Consider the following 25,366-nt stretch of genomic DNA (forward strand, 5'->3'; position numbering starts at 1 on the left):
CCCCCTCCTTCCTCTCTGTCTCTCTCTTCCCCTCCTGCAGCCAAGGCTCCATTGGAGCAAAGATGGCCCCGGCGCTGGGGATGGCTCCTTGGCCTCTGCCCCAGGCGCTAGAGTGGCTCTGGTCACGGCAGAGCGACGCCCTGGAGGGACAGAGCATCGCCCCCTGGTGGGCAGAGCGTCGCCCCTGGTGGGCGTGCTGGGTGGATCCCGGTCGGGCGCATGCAGGAGTCTGTCTGACTGTCTCTCCCCGTTTCTAGCTTCAGAAAAATACAAAAAAAAAAAAAAAATTAGGGGATATTTCAAAATGAATATGAAGCTATAAAATACCCCCTAATTCTTGGGAGCAGTATAATTATAAATGTCTTAAATTCAAATTATCTCATACTTTTCCAATCCACACATACGAATACCCCCAAACTTCTAATTAGTTGTTTTTTCATTTTTTTTTCCAAATGAAAAACTTTAAAGTCATGAGCCCCAGTTTGAGGAACTACTGAAAGAAGAGAAGGAGGAGGAAGTAGTGGAGGAGGAGGAGAAGGAGGAAAAGAGGAAAAAAAGTACATGGTTGTTGAACTTGTGGTTAAGGGTGGGAAGGTGTGAGAAAAGTAAGGGGCTGTGGGTGACCCAGTGATTCAGTGTCAGTAAAACCAACTAGTTTTACCTCCACACCCTGAGTACTGCGTAAAGGACATTGCAAAATTATTATTACTGAAGTCATTAAAAAACAAACATGTCTAGTTAAAGAATTATTTTTAAGACAATTTTTGGTTATCAAATTTCAGAATGAGTGCACAGTACCCAAAAGACAACTTGGAGATGAATAATGGGGCAAAATGAACAAGAGGTCAATAATGTCTGTAAATCCTTCTGGGCACATGCTTTTCTGGACAAAACACGTGTCTCTTTAAATACAAGAACCACCTGGGGGTTCTTTCTTTAGATTAAATAATCAAAAGAGTCAGTGGCATTATCTAAGGTGACAACTTGCCTGACAAACCCTCAGTCCTTACCAAAGAATGTAAAAGAAACTGAAACTCTAATAATTAAGGAAGTGAAGAAAAAATTTTAAAGAAAAAGCAAGGCTTTTCAACAAGTGTCAGTTATTACGGACTAACCTTTAAAAAAAAAATCATCAATCAGTATGATTTATAAAATGGAAAAATTGAATAGTGGCATAGAATTTTTATCTTCATCTATTTCATGCCTTATGCTAAAAATCAGCAAATGTTTTAGAATCGCCCACTGAAGGTGTCGGTCTCTGTGAAATCCTGTTAGGTCTCAGGGCGTTTGTGTTCTCTGCGTTCTCTAGGGTAGACGGAGGATGAGTGCAGGCCCGGGTTCTTACCACCTGACTGCCAGTCATTGATTTTTCTCAAAGGTCCTGAAACTCACCAGGTGCGGGCCATTGTGTGCTCTACCCCGTTGAAGTAAATAGCCCACAGATAAGAGACTTCTGTTTACTGGTCCAGGCTGTGCATTCACCTGTTCCCAAGGTATTTCATTAAACATTTTCCTTTGTGCCCAAGTCAATGATTTTTAAATTTTAGTGTAAACAAGAATCTCTTGAAAGGATGCTTAAAATGCAGATGTGTGTATGTGTGTTGGAGGGGTGGGGCATTCTCTAATAGGCTGGTTCAGTAAGACTTGGATGTTAGCCAGAACTCTGCATTTTAAATCAGGTCTTGAAAAACACGAACACCAGTGTTTAAGAAAAAGAAAACTTGTTGGAAAGATTTAATCCCTGAGATTGAGAAGAAAGAGGCCCCAGTGCAATAATGCCTTAGTGGAGTAGAGTTGTGATTGCTGCTCTTCTCCTGGTAAGTACATATATAATATAAAATGTTCGGGTCCTTCTTGTGTCTCTCAGCACCGTATTGTTGTGCCTTTCAATCAATCCTCAGTCATTTAGAGCCGTGCTACTGAAGGGGTGATGCCCACTGCCACCTAGCAGAATCAGCATCACCTGGTGTGTTCAAGGTCCAGCCCTGCCCCCCCCCCCGCCCTAGACCTTCAGAATCAGGGCCTGAATGTCAACAAGACCCTCAGGTTTAAAAAGCATTTATCCAGCAGGTTCTCAAGCCAAATGTAACTTTCCAGCTCACTTTTAATTTCACTGTACTACTTTTTTTTAAATCTGAAAGCAAGAAAAAATTTAATTATAAGACAAAACTAGGTTATTAAGGGGAAAGGCATCTCTGGACTCCCAAATAGTACTGTCATTGGTTACTTTAAATCAGAAGGGAGTTGATTGTTTTGGGATCTCATTTGCCCTGTGTTTACTTTTTTCTCCAAAGGGATCACAACACTCTGTAATTGTATTAATTAGTCTTGCATCTTCATGGACAAAGGACCACGTCTTATATATCTAAATCCTTGATGCCTGCCTAATGCCTAACACAGGAAAAGTGCTCCAAAACATTGGAGTGGCAACAAATAAGCAAATAAATAACCAATCACTTATCTGAGTGACATCCACCCTTGGGGTTCAAGCTTAAGGCTCCTCTCCTTCATAAAGATTTCTTCAATTATTTCATCTACTATGATCTTCACCTGCTGTAAGTAAATACCACTTGTGTTAAGATTTAACACAAGCACACAGAGGACTTTAGTTATCAATTATCTTTATTTTGTATCTGTCATTATTCTATCTAAGCTGTAAAAAGATGTCTCTTTATATATTTCACATATATATTTATATATTGAATGCCTTGCGGAGTAGGCATTCAAATATTTGTTATGATTGAACTATCTTAAAATAAAAATAAAAATAGACATTAAAGTGAGAAAATCTACAAACTTTGATTTTCCTTCAAGCATCATTTTAAATAGCCAAAATTAATTCTAGAGATGACAATAGTTAAACAGCTCCCCCAGCTGTAACTATTTATCTTAAGTGAAACATGTATTTTTATATTCAAAATACTTTCTGATTTTCAAATAGTTACACCTTTAGTCAACTCAATCCTAATTTACATTAGGATAGCACTTTATACTTCTGTATGTGACCATATATAAAATATTTAATTCATAACAGATTAACTCATAACCAAAAATAAGTTTATAGCTAGAGATCACTTTAAGGATATGTGTTAAAATTTATGAAGTCTGTATGATGCCCCTGATAGCATCACACAGACCAGTATTTCCATTTTCAAGCTAATTTTAGCCGTATTGCTCAATAGTATACCCATGGCATGTAAAAGTTGTTACTCCTGGAATCATGACTGCATTTGTGAATATCAACCTACCTCTTCCAGTATTTTGATGAATCGTTAATTAGCTCTCCTTTAGTTTTCAGATGCACTTTAGCCTATTACAGAGATCATCTCTGCCTGACCAGGTGGTGGCGCAGTGGATAGAGCGTCGGACTGGGATGAGGAGGACCCAGATTCGAGACCCTGAGGTCACCAGCTTGAGTGCGGTTTTATCTGGTTTGAGCAAAAAGCTCACCAGCTTGGACCTAAGGTTGCTGGCTTGAGCAAGGGGTCACTCAGTCTGCTGTAGCCCCCTGGTCAAGGCACATATGAAAAAGCAGTCAATGAACAACAAAAGTGCCACTATGAAAAACTGATAATTGATGCTTCTCATCTCTCTCTCTCTCTCTCTCTCTCTGTTCTTGTCCGTCTGTCCCTATCTATCCCTCTCTCGGACTCCATAAAGAAAAAAGAAATCATCTCTAACTGTCCTATAGATGGCAGCATTGAGCAATACATTTGGTACTAGGTGGCTTTTGGTTTCTGTGAATTTTCAGATAGGAGTAAATTTTTCATACACTGTATATCATTACAGTACACCACGAGACTAATTTAGCATAAGGTGACAGGATAATACTTGTACCAGCTTAAACTACTTCACTTAGATGCCACAAAAGCATCTCTTTCTATTCTGTATATTATATGTGCCAAATGTGCATTTCCAGAGTTATCTCAGCCCATTAATAAAAAATGCGTAGAGAATAAATGAACCTGCTGTAGTATAGTTATAATAAATATTAACCACCTTTGCGTTGGTAGTAAAACATCAGCAAGTAGGGAGAAGTGACAATACCTAATATCCTATGATTAGCGATTATTTTCCACATGAAAACCATTGGAATCTGTCACAGCAACCTGGCTGGGGACAGGAATCATTTCATGATTTCTAGACACTATATTAGCCATTGAAGTTGAGTTTATAAAGCAGAAATCCGTTCCCACTGAGATATTTTTAAAAAGCTTTTATAACAATGTGTCTTAAATGATCAAAATCCTAATCTTTCTATGAAGGTTATTGTAGAATATTTGAAAATTAAATTGATCTTTCTGACCTCTCCTTTTAGGAAAGAGTTCTATATTTGGTTTCCATAGAGGTATGTTCTTTTTATTTAGCCTTTCCTTTTTTTTGGGGGGGGGTGTCGTTTGAGAAGTAAAAGTCTAGGGATTTGGATTATTTTCCTGTAAAATATGAAATAACCTCCACCCTGCACGAAACATCAATTTGCAAAAAGCCCTTTGGCCTTTGATTACATTGTTACCAGTAAACAACCTGTTATCTTTTTCTTGCTGAGGGTGAAACCCCACACCCTTACACTTTACTTCATGCTTTTCTGCTTCACCCACTCCTCCCCTGCTCCGCATAAAGCACGCTGTTCTCTTAGAATCCCAGTCACTGTTATTGCCGCCTCATTACCAGTTCCAAATATATGCTATTTATAGCTCTGCTGTAGTGGGCACGTGCGTGCCCACATCACCAAGCTGTTAGACCGAGAGAGGGCGGGATTTCAATTCAACAGTGTGTACACAAATTATAGATTAACCAGGTTTAGATGAGGCTGCATGATGGCAGGGAACAAAAAGGTAAGGGGAAGTGAGAAGCTCCCGTGCTACGGTGGGGAGCGCTCCTCTGCAGATGCCGAGTCCCCAGAATTCACGTATCACACGCGGCTGAATGGCGTCTACGGTTCTTTAAAAAAATTATTTATTTTTTTTAAATTTTCTACGCTTTGCAACCTACCTTGGTACCCCTACCATCTCTCCCACCTCCCCTCCTGCAATACAAAGCTTGAAAGACAGGGAGCCCCACCAATCAGCAGGCTTCCCCAAGAAACTCCCCCGCCCGTCACCCCCGCATTAGGCCCAGGCGCGCGCCTCTGCAGCTCAGCCCAGCCTGCCATTGAGCGTGCCCAGCATTTCGAGCGCTGCGTTTTCGCCGCCAGCATCCCGCAGTGCCCGAGAGCTGTCGACCGACGAGGGTTTCCCGCGTAGAGAGGGGACAGCAGCCATGAACGGACCAGGAATGGGGTGGAAAAATAAGATAGCATTAAACTGAGTGACAAACGTGATCTTTGTAGGGTTCTTAATGCCAGCCGGGCAAGCAAAGGACAAACTGCCTGTTTATAGTCAGCTTAAAAAGGGGAAAAAAAGAAAAAAACTTTGGGGAGCGTGTGCTTGTGGTGACTGATCCCGCAAGGTTAACTGTGACAAGAGTCTCTCCAAGTAGACCCAGGCTGCTGGTCTGTTCTTGTGAAGTACCCATGTTTTCTGCAGCGGAGCTGGCAGCATCCTTGTTTTCTCCTGATTATCCTTGTAGTCAAGGATAATTTCACGGCGTGGTTCGATGGGTGTGGAAGCTATGTGTGAAACAAATACTTAAGCCAATATTTACAAAGCAGGCCTTACGAATCCTCTGTAGGTCCCGAATATATTTTTTAAAATCTCAAATAGATTTCGGAATATAATAAGGGGATTTCATTTTCTCCCTCGCCTCAACCCCTAAGTGTGAATCCCCGCCCTTGTTAGGTTGTTGGAGAAGGATAATCTGTGCGATTTACATTTTCTCCGTGATTGATAAGCAGCTAACCCCACAGCGCCGGGCATAGGGTGCTTCCCAGGGATTCCTCTTCTTGTTTTGGAGTGACCAGAAATCCCCCCTCCCAGTCTCTGTCCTTGGGCGTCCCCTGCTTCTTTGAGATCGCTCCCTGCAGCAAATGCGGGGATTCCAAAGAACGGGCTAGCCCACAAGTCCCCTAGGAAACCTGATAAAACCCCAGATCTCCTCACCAGGGCCTATCTCCCTGAAACTGAAATGCAGTTTTTCTATTCCCTGGGAGAGAAACGTCCCTCCTGAGGGGTCGATCTTACCTGTTAGGTAATATGCAGCCCAGCTCCCGCGCCCCCTCCTTCCCGGGGCCTCCCACTCCGGGCTCCATAGCCGCAGTGCACCCCCGCCGCCCCCCACCCTCACTCCTGCGTCTTTCCCAACTCGCCGCCACCCCCCGCCGTTTTCCCAGACTCCATCGTGCTTTCGGGTAGCCACCCAAACACCCCCGTCTGAGCCCGCGGTGGGGATTCCTGCGGGCCGGGGCGCCCTGGGTGGCGCACCGAGGAGGAAACCCGCGCGCCTAGGAGGGCGGCCGCGCAGGGGCGCTGGCCGAGCGCTGCACGGAGGCCGGGCGCGGGCGCCGCTGCGGCAGGGCCGGGGGGCGGAGAGGGGCGGGCGCGGGGCGGGCTCGGCCGGGAATGTAGAGACCCGGGCGGGAGCCTGCCGGCGGCAGCGGCGGCAGCCGGGCTGTGGAGCGCAGAGGCTCCGTCACGTGTTTTTCTCCTCTGAGTGAGACGGCGGCGCGGTCGGAGGGGGCCGGCGCGCGGAGCCAGACGCCGCCGCTTGTTTTGGTTGGGGCTCTGGGCAACTCTCCGAGGAGGAGCAGGAGGAGGAGGAGAAGGAGGAGGAGGAGGAGGAGGAGGGAGGAGGGGAGAAGTAACTGCAGCGGCAGCGCCTCCCGGGGAAGAGGCGTCTTCCCCGACTCCTTCCCAAACCTACCCCCTCGCCTCCCGCCTCTGTCCCCGTCCCCTCCTCTCCTGCCGACTGGAGCGAGGGGCAGGGATGTGCCTGTCCCTCCGGCCAGTCCCCAGCTTCCCCGGTTGCCTAGTAGCGTTTTGCGTGGAAAAGCCACTTTCTCCGCCTGCCGACATGGGCCCGAATGAGGGCTGCAGAGGACGCGTCCGCGGGCGGCAGCAGCAGCAGCAGCAACAGCCGCAGCGCCGCGGTCTCTGCGATTGAGCTGGTATTTGGGTGGCTGGTGGCGGCGGGGACGGTTGGGGGGTGGGAGGAGGCGGAGGAGGAGACGGAGGAGGAGGAGGAGGGAGAACCCCGTGCAACGTTGAGACTTGGCAGCTCGCCTCCCCCTGCCCAAGGATATTTAATTTGCCTCGGGAATCGCTACTTCCAGAGGGGAACTCAGGAGGGAAGGCGCGCGCGCCTGTAGGGGCAACCTGGGGGACCCCGGCAGCCGCCTGCCTGCCCGCCCGCCTGCCTGGTATTCCAGCAGGGGCGGCGAGAAATGCATCTACGTTCCTTCCCAGAGACTTGGCTCTGGGAGAATCCGGGCTGCACTCCCACCGGACGCACTGCCTCTCCTCTGGGCATGAAACGCCCGTGAACTCCGGTCGGTCGGGGCTATCTCCTTGGCGCAGCCCCTGCGTCGCGCTGCGGCCGCCCCTCCCCGGCGCGGAGGGCGGTGTGGATTTTGGAGTCGGGGTTCCGGACGCCTCCAGCCCTGTTTGCATGCGCGGGGCCGCGGCGAGGAGCCCCCGCCCCCCGCCCGGTGGTTTTTCGGCGCCTCCCTCCGCTCGGCGGCAGCATGGCGAGCCCGCTGGAGACCGACGGCTTCTCGGACGTGCGCAAGGTGGGCTACCTGCGCAAACCCAAGAGTATGCACAAGCGCTTCTTCGTGCTGCGGGCGGCCAGCGAGGCGGGGGGCCCGGCGCGCCTCGAGTACTACGAGAACGAGAAGAAGTGGCGGCACAAGTCGAGCGCCCCCAAACGCTCGATCCCCCTGGAGAGCTGCTTCAACATCAACAAGCGGGCGGACTCCAAGAACAAGCACCTGGTGGCCCTCTACACCCGGGACGAGCACTTCGCCATCGCAGCGGACAGCGAGGCCGAGCAGGACAGCTGGTACCAGGCCCTCCTGCAGCTGCACAACCGCGCCAAGGGCCACTACGACGGGGCCGCGGCCTCCGGGGCGGGGGGCGGCGGGGGCAGCTGCAGCGGCAGCTCCGGCGTCGGGGAAGCCGGGGAGGACTTGAGCTACGGGGATGGGCACCCGGGACCCGCCTTCAAAGAAGTCTGGCAGGTGATCCTGAAACCCAAAGGCCTGGGTCAGACAAAGAACCTGATTGGCATCTACCGCCTCTGCCTGACCAGCAAGACCATCAGCTTCGTGAAGCTCAACTCGGAGGCGGCGGCGGTGGTGCTGCAGCTGATGAACATCCGGCGCTGCGGCCACTCCGAGAACTTCTTCTTCATCGAAGTGGGCCGTTCCGCCGTGACCGGACCCGGCGAGTTCTGGATGCAGGTGGATGACTCGGTGGTGGCGCAGAACATGCACGAGACGATCCTGGAGGCCATGCGGGCCATGAGCGACGAGTTCCGGCCGCGCAGCAAGAGCCAGTCCTCCTCCAACTGCTCCAACCCCATCAGCGTGCCCCTGCGCAGGCACCACCTCAACAACCCTCCGCCCAGCCAGGTGGGGCTGACGCGCCGCTCGCGCACCGAGAGCATCACCGCCACCTCCCCGGCCAGCATGGTGGGCGCGAAGCAGGGCTCCTTCCGGGTCCGCGCCTCCAGCGACGGCGAGGGCACCATGTCCCGCCCCGCCTCGGTGGACGGCAGCCCCGTGAGCCCCAGCGCCAACAGGACGCACGCGCACCGGCACCGGGGCAGCGCCAGGCTGCACCCCCCGCTCAACCACAGCCGCTCCATTCCCATGCCGTCGTCGCGCTGCTCGCCCTCGGCCACCAGCCCGGTCAGCCTGTCCTCGAGCAGCACCAGCGGCCACGGCTCCACCTCGGACTGCCTGTTCCCGCGGAGATCGAGCGCTTCCGTGTCCGGTTCTCCCAGTGACGGCGGGTTCATCTCTTCCGACGAGTACGGCTCCAGCCCCTGCGACTTCCGCAGCTCCTTCCGCAGCGTCACCCCGGACTCCCTGGGCCACACGCCGCCGGCCCGCGGCGAGGAGGAGCTCAGCAACTACATCTGCATGGCGGGCAAGGGGGCCTCCGCGCTCGCCGCCCCCAACGGCCACTACATTCTGCCGCGGGGTGGCAACGGTCACCGCTACCTGCCGGGCCTTGGCCTGGGCGCCAGCCCGGCCCTGGCTGCGGACGAAGCAGCCAGCGCCGCGGATCTGGACAGTCGGTTCCGGAAGCGGACTCACTCTGCTGGCACATCCCCGACCATCTCCCACCAGAAGACCCCCTCCCAGTCCTCCGTGGCTTCCATCGAGGAATACACAGAGATGATGCCCGCCTACCCGCCAGGAGGGGGCAGTGGAGGCCGAGCGCCCGGCTACCGCCACTCGGCCTTTGTGCCCACCCAGTCCTACCCAGAGGAGGGTCTGGAAGTGCACCCCTTGGAGCGTCGTGGAGGCCACAGCCGGCCAGACACTTCCACCCTCCATTCCGATGACGGTTACATGCCCATGTCCCCAGGCGTGGCCCCGGTGCCCAGCGGCAGGAAAGGCAGTGGGGACTACATGCCCATGAGCCCCAAGAGTGTGTCCGCCCCACAGCAGATCATCAACCCCATCAGACGCCATCCCCAGAGAGTGGACCCCAATGGCTACATGATGATGTCCCCAAGTGGCAGCTGCTCCCCTGACACAGGGGCCGGGCCCGGCGGTGGCAACAGTGCTGCCCCTTCTGGGGCTGGTTATGGCAAGCAGTGGACAAATGGGGTCGGGGGCCACCACTCTCATCATGCCCTGCCACATCTCAAACTACCCGTGGAGAGCAGTGGGAGCAAGCTCCTGTCCTGCACCGGTGACTACATGAATATGTCGCCGGTCGGGGACTCCAACACCAGCAGCCCCTCTGACTGCTACTGCGGCCCCGAGGACCCCCAGCACAAGCCAGTTCTCTCCTACTACTCATTGCCAAGGTCCTTTAAGCACAGCCAGCGCCCGGGGGACCCGGAGGAGCCCGCCCGGCACCAGCACCCCCGCCTGGCCTCTGGCTCTGCTCGCCTTTACGCCGCAGCAGCCGAAGATTCCTCTTCCTCCACCAGCAGCGACAGCCTGGGCGGGGGCTACTGCGGGGTGAGGCCCGAGGCCAGCCTCCCGCACCATCTCCACCAGCAGGTGCTGCAGCCCCACCCGCCCCGAAAGGTGGACACAGCCGCGCAGACCCACAGCCGCCTGGCTCGGCCCACCAGGCTGTCCTTGGGGGACCCCAAGGCCAGCACCTTGCCGCGGGTGCGAGAGCAGCCGCAGCCCGCTCTGCTGCTCCCTCCGGAGCCCAAGAGCCCAGGGGAATATGTGAATATTGAGTTTGGGAGGGATCAGCCAGGCTACTTGTCCGGCCCTGTGGCATCCCGGAGCTCGCCTTCCGTCAGGTGTCCACCCCAGCTCCAGCCGGCGCCCAGGGAGGAGGAGACTGGCACTGAGGAGTACATGAACATGGATCTGGGACCCGGTCGGAGGGCCCCCTGGCAGGAGAGCCCTGGGGTCCAGCCCGGCAGAGCGGGCCCTGCACCTCCGGGGACTGCTGGCACGTGCAGGCCTACCCGGGCAGTGCCCAGCACCCGCGGTGACTACATGACCATGCAGGTGGGCTGTCCCCGGCAGAGCTACGTGGACACCTCTCCGGTCGCCCCCGTCAGCTACGCTGACATTCGGACAGGCATTAAGGAGGAGGCGAGCCTTCCCGGGGCCACAGCTGCTGCTCCCTCCTCATCCTCAGCAGCCTCCTCTTCCCCCACTGCGCCTCGAGAAGCAGGCGAGCCTGTGGCCTGCTCGTCCCTGCTGGGGGCCCCGCAGGGCCCTGGGGGTGTGAGTGCCTTCACCCGGGTGAACCTCAGTCCCAACGGCAACCAGAGTGCCAAAGTGATTCGTGCTGACCCGCAGGGGTGCCGGAGGCGGCATAGCTCCGAGACCTTCTCCTCCACCCGGGCTGGCAGCACGGTGCCCTGTGCAGGGGGTGCTGCTGTAGGGGGCAGCAGTGGTGGCAGCAGCAGCGCCGAGGATGTGAAACGTCACAGCTCTGCTTCCTTTGAGAACGTGTGGCTGAGGCCCGAGGAGCTCGGGGGAGCCCCCAAGGAGCTGGCTCCAGTGTGCGGGGCTGCAGGTGGTTTGGAGAATGGCCTCAACTACATAGACCTGGATTTGGTCAAGGACAGTAAACAGCGGCCTCAGGAGCGCCCCCCTCAGGCGCAGCCTCCGCCCCCCTCGGCCCCTCTGGGCAGCAGTGAGAGCAGCTCCGCCAGCCGCTCCAGCGAGGATGGAAGCACCTATGCCAGCATCACTTTCCAGAAGCAGCCAGAGGACCGCCAGTAGCTCAACTGGACATCACAGCAGGTGCGTTTCCTGGTGACAAAGTCAGAAGACAAAATTGTTTTTCACCTGAATTGTCTTCCTCTCTGCCTCTGCCCCTTTCATCTCTTTCCTGCTTCTTCCTCAGGGAGTGCACTCCTGGAATGCCGGGGGTGGGTGGTGGGGGTGTGTGTGTGTGTCAGGGGTCAGGGCACACAAGATGCTCACCCCCCCAGGGGTACCTGGCTGATAGTCACAGAAACCTGTAGGAACGGCCACACAGGAAGGCTGTTTCATTTGAACTACAGTTCCCAACTGTAGTTCTTATCAAAACATATATTCTATAATACTAGTTCTGAGGTTTGTGCATTTGATATATAGGAAACTTGGTGTCTTTATTAAAGTTTACTTTTGGCTATAATATAGGTTACTCCCTGGAAGGGACATGTTTTCTACAAAAATATGTGTTAGAACAGGATTAAACTCTTCATTTAAAATCATTTCTCAGTGCTTTTAGGCTGATCTTGGTAAGTTGCTCTGTGTACTTTAGTTCTGGGATTACACAATACCAAGGCAACATAAATAGCAGTAGGAAAAAAATCAGCATTTTTTCACGCGCTCCTAAAATGATTCAGGAGTAAGGGATCGTGTAGGCTTCCATAGTTAGAAAGAAATACGTGTCTGTCAATGGTTCTTTAGAAAAAGATGATGGGTGATGCTTTCTTTTTGTTCCTGAACCAGGATTTGTGAAACATTCCCACATCGACCCAGCACCTTACAGCGTGACTGCTTTTTTACAGGGTATGCAGTAAAGTGCACGTGTCTGGGACCCATTACTAGTTAAGAGTTAAGGAAGTTCAGCTCAGTGTGTCTGCTTCACAGTCGCCTGTTCTTGCAAAGGCCTGCACAGAGACATCACCCAGATCATTTGGGGGTTCCTGTGCATCTTCTGTAAAATCACTTAACAGTTTTATGTTGGAAGGAGGAATATTAAAAGTCAGGAAAACAGAAGGGTTTGGTATGGTTTTGCTTTCAACATTAAGGGCTAAACCTTATACTCTTCATTTTTAGGATATTTTGTTGAAAGTTGGTTTTAGGTCTTCTGTGGTTAAGGCTGTACTGGAAATTAAAAGCACTTGTAATAGGAAATTAGCTTGCCCTTCGTTCTGTTGAGCCTGTTTTCTGGTGGTCATAATTGTGGGAAGAAGAGAGGAGTATAGTTTGCAAATAATGTGATGAGCTGGCAATGCAGAAGTTTCCACCATTTGGAAACACTTTATTCTGACAAACAGTTTATCTTGTGATGGTCTTTTTATATATGCTGCACAGATGAGCTTTTGGAAGCATTATTCTCCTTAATACATGTTCATTCTCAAGAAATTAATTTGTGCATTGAGTTGCTATTGATAGGCATTTGTTTGTTATGTGGTTACAGCCTCCTTGATTGTAACAGTTTCCAGTATTTGAGCCATATCATTCTCTTTATTAGAACAAGAATCAGGTATATGAACAAACTAAGATTTTAGGTGATAGGATATATTATAAAAAGCAGTTATTTGATCAATACTCAGCATTTATTTTCATGATTCACTAGAAGAAATTTAATGTGTTTATCAGCATCAACAGTGTAAAAATCATTGAAATGTTTTGGGGAATGTGGATCTCTCTAACAACTTAATCATTTGTGATGTAAAGGCTTTCATGTATAAAGTAATGTGAATTTGAAGGAAAAACCCCTGGCAGAACTGAAATTTAAGAGATGAAAAAGGCTAAAAAACAAAAAGTTTTCTTCACCTGTTTTCTTAATTTAAACAGATTTCTTTTTATAGAGTAGAATATTTGCTTTGAAGGAAATTGACCAAATAGAGTTTTTCACTTTTAGAAAACGGCTTAAAATCCTGATATGGAAGATATGTTACAAAACAAACCAACCCAAACAAAATAATCGTCTGTTCTTAGCTTTCTTAGGGAAACTATATTATTATGGCCCAGTCGTTTCAGTAATAATCTTGGAGCAGCAGCAGCTGACCATGCTTTAACAGCACTAGGCCAGACAATTCTACGATGTTTACTTGTAAGAGGGAAATGGCGAGAGATGAGGGGTGATGTGTGTTTTAAATGAGGCACCAAAGGCTGCTTGGCACATGAACACCCTGAATTCGGCTTGCTTGCCTTTGCCCTGATGAGCTAAAGATGTGATTTGATAGTCCATTATGTACTGAAACAAAAAGAAATCAAACCTGTCCTTGGCAAACAACTTTTTCCTAGAAATGTGCTACTTGGTGAAAACATTGCCTTTCTAACTTCCTGAGCAGTTCCTTACTGTCTGTGCCTCTCATTCCCACTGCTCAGGGACATGGCCGGGATGAGGTGCTGGGGGCAGTGAGGAGTGTGCTCTTTCCTCCTAACCCCTCGTTTTAAACATCTCCGCTTGTCTACTGGTTTTTTGCTGTCTATTAAAGGAGAACATTTGGGAGGCATTCAGCTCAGGTGCCCTTCGCTTCACCTCCTGTCCAAGCTACCTTTTCTGTTTCTCCTCTCTGGGCAGCCTGTGTGCCGTCCAACTTGGCTCTGAGCTGCTCGATTGTTTTCCAGCACACCCCCTCTCCCGTTCCCTTTGTTTCCCACCTCTATATCATGTCCCTGGCGTTGCACCCCCCCCCCTTTATTTTGCTCCGTTCCAGAATTTCATAGTACTTGTGGCCTACTCTCTGCAGAGTAATTGAGAGCCCAAGGAGGAGGGGCAAAAAGGACACAGCAGCCCAGCCACCTTTAGCCAGCGTTTACCTCAAATTTGTTTTTTCGTTTGGAAACTGCAGCTGGGCACAGAACAGGCATTGGCGGAAACACAGACCCAAGCCATCCTTTTTAGGTTTTTTTTTTTTCTTCTGGTCAAGGAATCTGCACCTCCACGCCTACCCCCCGCCCCCCCCCAGTTCCCCTCGCTGTGTGGCCTTTTTTGTCTGGCACAAACCCTCTCGCTCTGGCACTTTCCCTTTTCCCGGGTCACCTCCGCTTCCTGCATTCCTCCCTATTTATTTGGCACTTGGTCCCCCTTCCCTCCTAGCCCCCTTTTGCGGGGGCTGGGGATTCTGCTGTGAGGCCCCGCGGCCGCCCTCTGAAGTCTGCCACCCCTCCCATCCCCGGTGGCCTGGGGGCGCCGAGGTGGCCCTGGAAGGGGGGCTCCTTCCCCCGCAGCGGTGGTGGGCAAGCTCCTGCCCCTGGGGCCGCAGAGACTGGCTCTGAGGGGCGGGCCAACGGGAGCTGATTGGCCCCCGTCAGAACCAATCATTGCGAGTAGCCAAGCTGCGGAGGGTGTGGGGCGGGGCCAGGGGTGGCCAGGGTCCCAGAGTGGCGTCCAGGGCGGCCTTTCCCACCCCTGTCCCTCCACTCCTTCCCTTAGGGCAGGCGGGACTGAGCCAGACAGGAGCCTCTCCCACCCCCTCCGGGAGGATGTTCTGCACTCAGCCTCATTCGTGCATCCAGACCAGAATCCTAAGAATGAGACAGCCCAACCAGCCCGCCTGACAGAGGCCGGAGACACACACTTCCTCTTAGTTTTAATTGAGAAAAATCCGGGCTGAGACCATGTGACGTGCCCCCATTTTGTTTCCCTCCTCTCGTTACTACGATTTGCTAAGAGGCCTTGTTCCTTCATCTTCCTGTCTTAAAATCCGGGAGCAGGAGGGGGCTGTAGCACCGAGTTGATTGAGTTGGCTCTGGAGTTCCACATTTACAGCCCTGACTGGGGGGAGGGAGGAGGAGGGAGAAAATAAAAACGGGGAAGGGTTAGGGATCATCGGAAAAATTCATTTGACTGGAGATTGCATTAGGGTGACACTAGATTGAGTGCCTGCAGTTGGCCATGCAGGGACAAAAATGGACCCTTCTAGGCCCAAGGGAGCGCAGAGTGAAATAAAAACGCCCCACAGAACCTGCCAATCTTGAGAACCTAGGGATTCGTTACTGGGGCTCCAGTTGGGTTCCTCTGTGAGGTTAGGGGAAATATGGCCCAAGCTCTCAAAAACAGAGTTGTTTGTTGTTGTTTTTTGACCACTGACACATGAAAACTCATCATAGCAGATTGGGCGAACCAATTGAAAACCTGCTAAGGCCCTGGCCGGTTGGCTCAGCGGTAGAGCGTCGGCCTAGCGTGCGGAGGACCCCGGTTCGATTCCCGGCCAGGGCACACAGGAGAAGCGCCCATTTGCTTCTCCACTCCTCTGCCGCGCTTTCCTCTCTGTCTCTCTCTTCCCCTCCCGCAGCCAAGGTTCCATTGGAGCAGAGATGGCCCGGGCGCTGGGCATGGCTCTGTGGCCTCTGCCTCAGGCGCTAGAGTGGCTCTGGTCGCAATATGGCGAAGCCCAGGATGGGCAGAGCATCGCCCCCTGGGGGGCAGAGCACCGCCCCTGGTGGGCGTGCCGGGTGGATCCCAGTCGGGCGCAGGCGGGAGTCTGTCTGACTGTCTCTCCCTGTTTCCAGCTTCAGAAAAATGAAAAAAAAAAAAAAAAAAAAGAAAACCTGCTAAGGTTTAGGGTTGTGCTCCCTCAAATGACCAAACTATGTGAGATGTGTTACTGTCTGGGGATGGGAACTTTGTTGAGATGTGGCCTTTCTAAATAAAGGACAATTAAGAAAGAGAGCTACTGCGGAGGTTTTTTTCCTCCTGCTCCTCACCTTATCCGTCCGAAGTAAGCATCTGTCACCAGCTGGCACCCCCAAGTCTTCACCTCAGACAGCATGCTTCCTTTGGTGCCCGCAAACACATCTGATAAAAATGTGAGCAAGAAGGACTGCCTGGGTTGTGGAAAAGAGTTTGTCTGTTGTTTCAGAAAACTTTGAACACCTATCTTCTTAATTTCTGCTATTGTATAGATGGCTTTATATTTAAAAAAAGAAACAAACATAAAAATTCCAATGATTGCCTCCAAGTAAATACTGTCTTCAGTGCCGCCATACAATAAGGGACTTGGAATTCAAAACTGCATGTCCCCCTCTCACCCCCCCCCTTTGTTTTGGTTTATCAAAATTCCTGTTAAATAGCTTTATGCTATCTTGACTGATGCAATGGAAAAAGCAGCTCCTTGGAGCCAGAGCTCTTGCCTTGTAACAGCCAGTGCCCTTCACTAGCTGAGTGACCTTGGGCAAGTCACTGAAGTTCTCTGGACCTATTTCCTCATAGGTAACTTGAGAATTTGGTTCTAAATTATTCTAACCTCCTTTGCAGCTCTAAACATAGGAATCTTTTGGAGAAAATGACTGAGGTCCTTTAGTGGGTCAGTTATAATGAGGATTCTTTCTGAGGAAGCTGCTGATGGGGTCACAATGGCACGCATTAGAATGTTGTTGTTTTCTGTCCTAGCTTTAGGATCAGACACTCTTTACCGTTTGGTTAAGGACTTATTTTAACCTTTCTTGTTTGGAGAGGGCATTTGCAGGTTTTAACTGACCTCAGGACAAAACCCTCCTGACTGCACCCGCTGGAAGTGTTTCCTTAGTCTGGATTAGACCTCCCCTTTCCTTTTTAAACTCAAGTCTGTGTGGGAATGCCGGTCACCTGCTAGTCCTGCATCCTGAGGTCAACTGTTGGAAGCATCTCTCCCCACCCCCACAGTACAAGCTGAGCTTTAACCAATCCATTTTGATGACATTATTCTGCTTGTGCTGTTGAAATCACCCCTTCTTGAACTGGTGGTCTCTTTATGGATAATGTTTCTTATTTGTTACCTTCAGAATATTTTGGTGAGGGACACACGTGGTGAGTAGTGTGTGTGGAAAGGGAATTTGAGAGGCCATGTGGGGTCTGTAGGAAATCATCCTTAATTTTTTGTTTAGTTTTTGTTTTCTGTGTTACGTGTGTGAAAAAAGCTCAGTATTTCTCCTGCCAGAGAAATGATTGTCATCCCACATTTTTGTGCGTTAGGATTTTTGATTAGTTGAGCAGTACACTGCTTTCCTGACTCAGTTATCTAGGCTGTAGAATCCCAGTGTATTCAAAAGTTCTAGCCCTTTGGGCATCTCCATGTGGATTTCATAAATCATTAGAATAGTCTATTGACTCATTCAGAACTTCACTGACTTAAGTTTTCCAATCCTCCTTCTATAATCAGATATATGTATCTTCTTTGTATAACATATAAATGGTTCTTTTATTTTGTTGGTAGGTTGATAATTTTAGTAAAATAGAACACAATGTTAAGGTTTTGTTTTGCTTTGTTTTAAAGGAAGCCATTTCCTCAATTATTTCCTCATGTTACAGAGTTACTGGAAATCGTATTCAAGGAAAATAGCTTCTTGTGAATTCAGTCTGAAATCAGTTTCACACTGAAGATTCTGTAACTTTTTTTATACTGATGCTTTTTGTGTTTAGTATAAAGATATGCCCTCTGCCACCTTTACAATTGTGTAATTGATTAATTTCATTATCTTATATGTCCACAGCTATGTGGCAAACTTTAAATGCTCTTTTAAAAATGTTATTGAAACACGTTTAGAAGTTGTAATCACACTGAATGTGAACAGAATTACATTTTAATATTAGTGTAGTATAATAGCATATTAATTTCATACCGATTTCAAACTAATATGAAGTAGTTACAAGAAAGTGATTGTAAAGCTTTCTAAAATATCTATTTACTTCTAATTCTTCTTACATTGTGGAAATGAATCTCTCCTATTTTTGATTCACAGAAAAAGGGGGAAGATGGATTAGGTAAGTATAATGTATTGTTAGCTGTGGGCAGAGGAATATTTTCCATTTTAATAATATTCTTGCTGCAGGCTCTGCTATAATCTGTTAAAATAAATTTGGTTGGATAAATGTTATTTGTGCTTCTTTAGTGAGTCAGTGATCTTTGAATGATAGAGCTTTTTAAAATGATGTGTTTGTGTTGAAAAGGCTGGCTTGCTTTTCAAATCCCTGTCTACATTTTCAACCATGATGGCTGCAGAATTGAATGTGCGGGTCCACCTGTCATTTCCATCATCTCTGTCTTCAGGCAGAGAGGACATTTGGTGGTTTTATTGCTCCTACCTAGACTGTTTTACCGGGTATACTGAACTGCATTCTTAGTCACACTTTCTACCATCCCGGCTACCCTGGGCCTGACCCTCGCCCTGGCCCTCCTGTTAGAACCAAACCTGCAGAGAGTGGGTGCTAATTGGTTGCTCTGAAGAAGATACCAGAGAAACCCCAGCTGGTATAAGGGAAAAAGACTGATAAACTTTCCCCCCTCTTTTTTCTGTTGATTAAAATATACTTTGATGTGAGTTCTCTGGCCTCCTTGACATATTTAGGTCATGTTGCTGGACAGTATCACTTCATCTTGAGAAGCTGATAGCTATGTTTATTGAAATGATCAAGGAAGCATTCTTTATTTTTGTCTTCAAGTACATGTCGGGTGGCAAACAGACTATACTTTGTAGAGAAAGTCACGATTTTTCTTTTTAAGAAGGTTATGATCTAAGTAAGACAGGGAAATTTTTTAAAAGTTATAAAAATGTAGCAGTTACTGGGAGAGGGAAACATTCAGTAATTCCTATGTCTTCAGCTGTTATTTATTTGATATTCTTTAATGATCACATGCTTCCCTATTCATCTAAGAGTTATTGGAAGGGCTCTATTGGACATGACAAATAATCGTACGCATCCTTGAATGTTAGGGATTGTGGGAATACTAAGAAGAATTTAAGCATCTCCATTGCAACGTTGGAAGACACCCACCTCCTAACCCCCATGTAGTGGGTCTGACCTTGGCCACTAAACCCCTGTTTGCTGTAGTTCCCACTACCCCCTTTCCTCAGGAAACACCATCGAGCCCCTGTTATCTTCTGAAAATGGATGGGAGTGGATGCTTGGAGGAAAAAATGGGAGTGAGGGGAATTCATCCAAGAGATTACCAAATTTCTTATGGCACAATTTGCCTGGATTCAGATAAATCCAGATTCAGAGCATGCAATCCATGGCAGTCAGTGTTGTTCCTGTCCTTACAGGGCAAAAGTGTCTCGCCCTCAAAGTTTTGTGCTCTACTTTTCTATTCTAATTGTGGCTCTCTGCCTCACACTAACGCCAGTGTCCTTCGACAGTTTATACGGCTGTTGAGACTCTCGTTTGGAAGAGTGGTCCTCTCTCAGATAGATATCCAGCTAGCAAATGTAATATTGACCGGAAACTAGAAAAAGATATCTTTGGATCTTTTGTCCAAGGGAAGCAAGCAGGAGCAGGGTCCAGGTGTTAAATGAGCAAGAGTTCACTGAGTACTTGTTCAGGGTTGGTCGGGGTTAGGAAACACAGGGTGAAAGGGGCTGCAAAAGAAATTGTAAAGCCTTTTCTTTTGGTCTTAGAAGCGCTATTATTTGAGGACTTTTCTCTTCTTTTCGGTGGGTGGTTTTTATTTTTAGTGGTGAAAGGTTCTGACCCTTGACCTATGGTTCCTGTGCTTGCCTCTGGCTGGAAGTCGATCTCCTTTGAGAATTTGTCACTGCTCTCTTCCTAAGCGTGCACACACTCTCTGTTTTGATGATTGAGTCATATTTGTTTTGAAGTTTGTAGTAGTTCCTTCCAGAAACATGAAAAAGCATTTCGTTAAGACCACACGTTTTATGCTAGCTTGCTGGGCCTGCTCACACTATTTTTTTTTTCCTTTAGTTTTTCTGGTATAGGCGATACACGCATATGCTATACATTTCAAGTAGTTAAGTTTGAAAACATGCAGAGTGGAAACTAAGGCTCCCTCTATTGCTGTCACCCGCCTTCTCTTCTGACAAGCCACGTCAGCCCTGTCTTTTAACCTTTACCGAATTGAACTGCTTGTCAATATTGAAGCACAGGTTTAAAAAGCTGGTTAAATGCCATTGCTGAGAATCCCAAACTTCTGCACTCAGGGAGCCCAGCAGACAGTATACCTCCTACAACAGTCTCACTGCTCTTCTGTTACAGGGAAAAGGAAAAGCACTCTTTGCTTTTGTGCCTCTTGTGAGTTCTGTGCCCCGATTAAAAAGGGCAAGGTGTCTCAGTTTTAAATACTGCCATTGCAGATCTTTATTACTTTATTTTCTATCCCCTGCTCACTTCCGTGGTAGTATTCAGCGCCGCCCGCCCCGCCCTGCCTCTTCTGCACCTCCGCCCGGAATGAATAAAAAGTTCGCAATCTGGTGCCGTAGGATTAAATAGATTGGGGATCCTTTTGAAGACTTTCTCATCGTTTTGAGAGTTCCAAAGAATTAATGCTTTCTATTAGAATAGTCTTTCCCCATTTCCAATTCTGGGAGCAGTTTATTTTAATGTAATATGACATAGAGTAATAAATTTCTTGACACTAATGATTGATTTTCTCCCATTTTTTTTTTGGAGAAAATGAGTGGAGTATATAGAATCTCCTATGTCTCCTATGGAAGATATGGATGCTACTGAGATCCTTTCTCCTTTGAACCAAAGAGGAACTCTCTAGTGTTTAACCCTTTGAGTAGGACGAATGTTCATGTACATCCTCGTGCCTCCTGACCATCCAGAGTATGATCGATTTATTTTAAAAATATGTAAGGCAACATTAAATAAAAGGCAAATGTATCTTCTTCTTGTTTCCATAAATTGATTATCAAACAAACATGATTTTAAGTTAATAAAACTGGAACTGGAACTAATTTCATTTTTTGAAAAAAAAAAAGAACTCCTGGGGGTCAGCGAGCATGAAAAGAACTCACTGCTCAAAGGGTTAAAAACATTGAGGACTGATGCCCTGATGTTCTTGCTAATTGTGGTCCAGTTAGAGCTGAATAGCATGGGGTAGCTCTTGTTACAAAACAGAATATGATATTCAAGAATGTGATAAGAGATAACATTTAAATCATAATGACCAGTATTTTATCACTTTTGCTGACATGTCAATAAGAGTATGGTGCCAAAAGCAATGATAATCAGTTTTTTTCCAGGTCATCTAGAGTAAGGAAGAATGAAATTCATCAACATGAAGGAACTTTTGAAAAAGCTGTTAAAGAACTCAGACTGTGAAGCTATCTAGTAGTTTGTTACATGTGTGTACCATTGAGCTTTGGTGTGTAAGAAACCATCCCAGAACTGATTGCCTTAGAACATCTGTCATTTGCTAGGTCACAATTCTGGGGGTTGGTGATTTGGGCTGGGTTCAGTTGGGCAGTTCTGCTATTCTGACCTGGATGGGTAGGCTCGTGAGATTGCAGTCACTGAAGGGTGGGCTGAGGGATGATTGGTCACGATGGCTTCCCTCACGTGCCCACTGGATCAGGCTGGCTGTCAGTCGGAGCTTGCTGTTGACTGAGCGACATGTCCCTTGAAGGCTAACCTGAACTTCACAAGGTATTGGATTGGTTCCTAGCAAAGACAGGGCAAACATGCATAAGTACTTTGCAAGCCTCCACTTACAGCACATTTGCTACTACAGCCCCATTGACCAAAGCAAGTCACAAAGTCACGCCCAGTTTCAAGGGATAGAGGAGTAGCTACTACTTCTTAATGGGAGAAGCCAAGTGCTTTCTCATTTATACAATACACCTGTGAATTTATATATAAACACAGTTCATTATGTCATTAACAGTCATGTATCAGTTGCGTGTCTTAGAGTTAAATTATTCTTAGATAGTTATAATGAATATTAGCTTTGGGTAAAATACCAGTGATTTCCTTGTTTTAAAGTGATATCACTATTTTCTTCTTGATTTTTTTAAACTTCATTTTTCAGTTATAGTTTATATTTGGTATTATTTTGCTTTGTTTTTCAGGTGTCTTCCTCTTAATTTTTTCTTTGAAACACTTGAAAGCCATGTTCCCTCAATAAATCTTTTATTGAGTTCATCCTGTGAGCTAGGCACCAGCGTCTGAAATAGGTGTGTCCCTGTCTTTATGGTGTTTGTAGAAGGCAGAGAAGAAGGCATTCAACAAAGAATTGTGTTACTGAAAAATGTGGTCTGAGGAAGGACAGAGTAGTAAGTAGAATATGGAGAACTACTTACAATGTGGGGGCAGCCAGAATGATTTGAGAAAATAATAAATAACGTGGTTTATGTAATCATTCAGGCTTATGAAAGCAGAACAAATATTTTTATATCATGTGTTCCTTGGACCAGGTATACATTCAGGCCTTGGGATGGCATCTTTTCTTAAAGAGTTAAGATTTCGCTTGCAAATGCCTCTTATTGGATGAGTGAGGGCCAGAAACTCAAACCTGTAATTGAAATATAAAAAAATGATACTGAGTTTTCTAGTACTTGAAGCTGTTGTCTGTATTTTTAGTTCCATTGGTGGTTGGTGACCCTGTTTTTGCTGTTTGTCCTAGACTAGAGGACTACACTTTCTAGCATTCTCAGGTGGCTCACACAGGCTCGGAGATCACTGCCTACCGCAGGGAACAGGGAGCCAGAGGTCACAGCCATTTTCTGCCCCTTGGCCAAGATGGCCCATTCTTCAGGCATGCAGGCTGAGAACTTGCTCAGAGAACTAAGCTTTTCCCCAGGGTGAGGGAGGCGCAGTGTCCAGAAATGGCATCAAAGACTTGTCAGTGGTTCGGAAGAGGTTTCTCCACCTGAACACAAATCCAGTTCTTGGTGATGGAGAGCTGCTAATTATGGGAAAGCTTGTAGGGATGCATCCCAGTCAAGCCGGGGCTTTTGCTAATTCTGCCCCGATCTTCTACCAAGGCAGTGTTTACAGTTTTCTTTTTAATCAGCATCTTCAATGCCTTCAATGTTCCTAAGGTTACAGAACAAAATGACATGGGGCACTGAATAAAATACGCGGTGGTGGGGGCCGGGGAGGGCACCCCTCGTGTGTTTTGAGGGGCTGGTTGAGTGGTGTATTTTTATCCTGCTCTTGGCAATTCCCGTCCCCCTCCCCCCTCCCCCTCGCCTTCCTCTCCTCCCCCCTTCGCAATTCCAGCGCACTCTTTGAACCACAGCTAAACAATAATTTCCTTTCAAAAGCTGATCCCATTCCCTCTGGTTAGATTAAGGAATATAAATATTACATTTGTTTAAAGAAAGGGTAATGACTTAATTTCTGAAAATATTTTACTTCCACTAGTAGGGTACTCTGGAAGTCATCGGGATTATAATAAAAACTTTCCCTTTTGCTTAAAGTTGACTGTGTGTGTGTGTGTGTGTGTGTGTGTGTGTGTGTGTGTGTGACAGAGAGGGTTAGGGGGTGGAAACGATAGTCCAATAAAAAGGGTTATATTCCTAACACTAGGTCTTTAAAAATATTTTGCAGCCTGAGCCGTTGGCCCCTCACAAGTCCCTGCAAGGGACGACCTTCAGAAAGTGCGCAGGCTTATTGTTTGTTGGGCTTTGAACTGGGTGAGGAATGTGGCTCAAGACCTCAAGACGGAAAAATGAACGGCTGGTGCTTTTAGCCTCCAGCGTGAAGCTCGCTGGAGGAATGTTATTGTGTCTTCAAAGCCTGCGCCCCACCAGGCTGTATTTGATGGGCTCTTGAAAAGCAGTCTCCGCATTATCAAGTGTATGACAAAAACCCATGCCACCCAATTCGATCTAATTCAGTGGCTACTTTTAGGCAGATTTTAAATTAATGTCTCCTCTCTCCAAATAGAGCCCCCTACCCACCCCCCTGCACACAGCTCCCTCCCAGCCCAACTGAGAGGATTTATTGTTTCTCACTGGATAGGAAACTCCAGACATTTTTGGAGGGGGGAGGAGGGAGGAATGTTGGAGAATATTATTTTTTTTTAAATGGTGGCCGGAGGTATTTAGGAAGGCAGGTAGGGTTCTCAGCTCTGAAGAGTTCAGAACGGATTTCCACTAGATGTTAGTAAAATTGTGTTTGCAATGTAAAACCCATACATTTAAATGATAGGAGTAAAAAAAAAAGAGCACTTTATTTACTGGGTTCAAGTGTACCTAGGACTCTGTCTCTCTTCTTTCCGAAAGTTGACCCGTTCCTGAGAGATGATGGAAACCCGCCTTGCTCTGGTTCCTGGTGTCAGTGGCACACTTTCCCGCTAACATTTCCTGCTAACAGCTGTGAGCTGTTGAGTACACTCACTGTTCATTCACGACCCACCGCAGTATCTGAAGAGGCGCTCGCAAAACCCTTGCCCAGTTGCCAACTTGTGTATCAACAGTTCAGGAGAAACTTGTTGAACCAGGGGAGCGGGCTTTAGAAATATACTGCTAACAAAAATTAGGGGATATTTCAAAATCGGGGAACGTGCAGATCACTCCAGTACTTCCCCCCTTTGGTATCGTGCATTTTCACCAAGGAAATAAAAGTTGGTTTTGCATCTCATTTGCATAATTGAACCACTTTCTTTGACTTGTTTGCTTTGCTGATCTTGTTTAATAAAAAAAAATCAAATGCTTATGCTTCTTTTTTTTATCACTTCATATATTCATTTTGAAATATCCCCTAATTATTGTGAGCAGTGTATCTCAAACCAAAGCAATGCTGTGGATATATTTGTTTAGTTACCTCAAACCATTTCATTTGCCAAGTATTTTGAAAATCAAAATCCAGTTTAATACTATATTTAAAAATAAACAAAGTGACAGGAGTCCCTGCAATCTGACACGAGTGGCTCTGAAAACTGGGGTAAAATTAATTACTATGACATCATCCCTATTCCTGAAACCCTTGGATCCTTCCTCTGTTCCCTAAACTGTTCTTTTAAAGATTGACAGAAACTTTGCTTTGTTTTGACAAGATTTATTTCTCTGCTTTCAACAGTAGTTCATCAACTTTTATTCTACTAATAAAGAGTTCTTCTGATGTTAATTGTAGCTTACTGATCTAGGTCATAGCATAGCATTTTTCCTGAGGTTTAAAGATATCAAAAGCAATGAGAAAATTATTTGGAAAACAATTATTGTGTTATAGTTACCTCTATTTTTAAAAGGAGGTCAGTTCTGAAGCCTGTGGTTCATAGAGTCCCTTTCTAATTTGTCCCTGTGCTCTTTTCTTTGCTTTCTCTTGGGTTTATTGTTGCTAATTAGCCCCTCTGCTAAACTCTGGGTAAGGTCCGGGAAAAGGAGTTAAATTTAAATAAGTCCATTTTGTGGGCATGGTGCTTGTTAGCTACTCTGCCTTGGCCTGAA

The 25,366-nt window shown here is 47.6% G+C and overlaps 1 protein-coding gene across 1 annotated transcript in view; it reads left to right on the forward strand.

Moving 5' to 3' along the window:
• The first annotated feature begins 7,470 nt into the window (after nt 1-7,470).
• IRS1 (insulin receptor substrate 1) overlaps nt 7,471-25,366 on the forward strand; it is a 55,099-nt gene continuing 37,203 nt past the window's right edge. Inside the window, exon 1 of the mRNA XM_066233675.1 lies at nt 7,471-11,332. Within this exon, the coding sequence (XP_066089772.1) occupies nt 7,619-11,311 (3,693 nt within the window). The 5' untranslated portion in view covers nt 7,471-7,618 and the 3' untranslated portion in view covers nt 11,312-11,332. The remainder of the gene's footprint in view (nt 11,333-25,366) is intronic.

Source organism: Saccopteryx bilineata, chromosome 5, assembly GCF_036850765.1.
Source record: "Saccopteryx bilineata isolate mSacBil1 chromosome 5, mSacBil1_pri_phased_curated, whole genome shotgun sequence".
NCBI lineage: Eukaryota > Metazoa > Chordata > Mammalia > Chiroptera > Emballonuridae > Saccopteryx > Saccopteryx bilineata.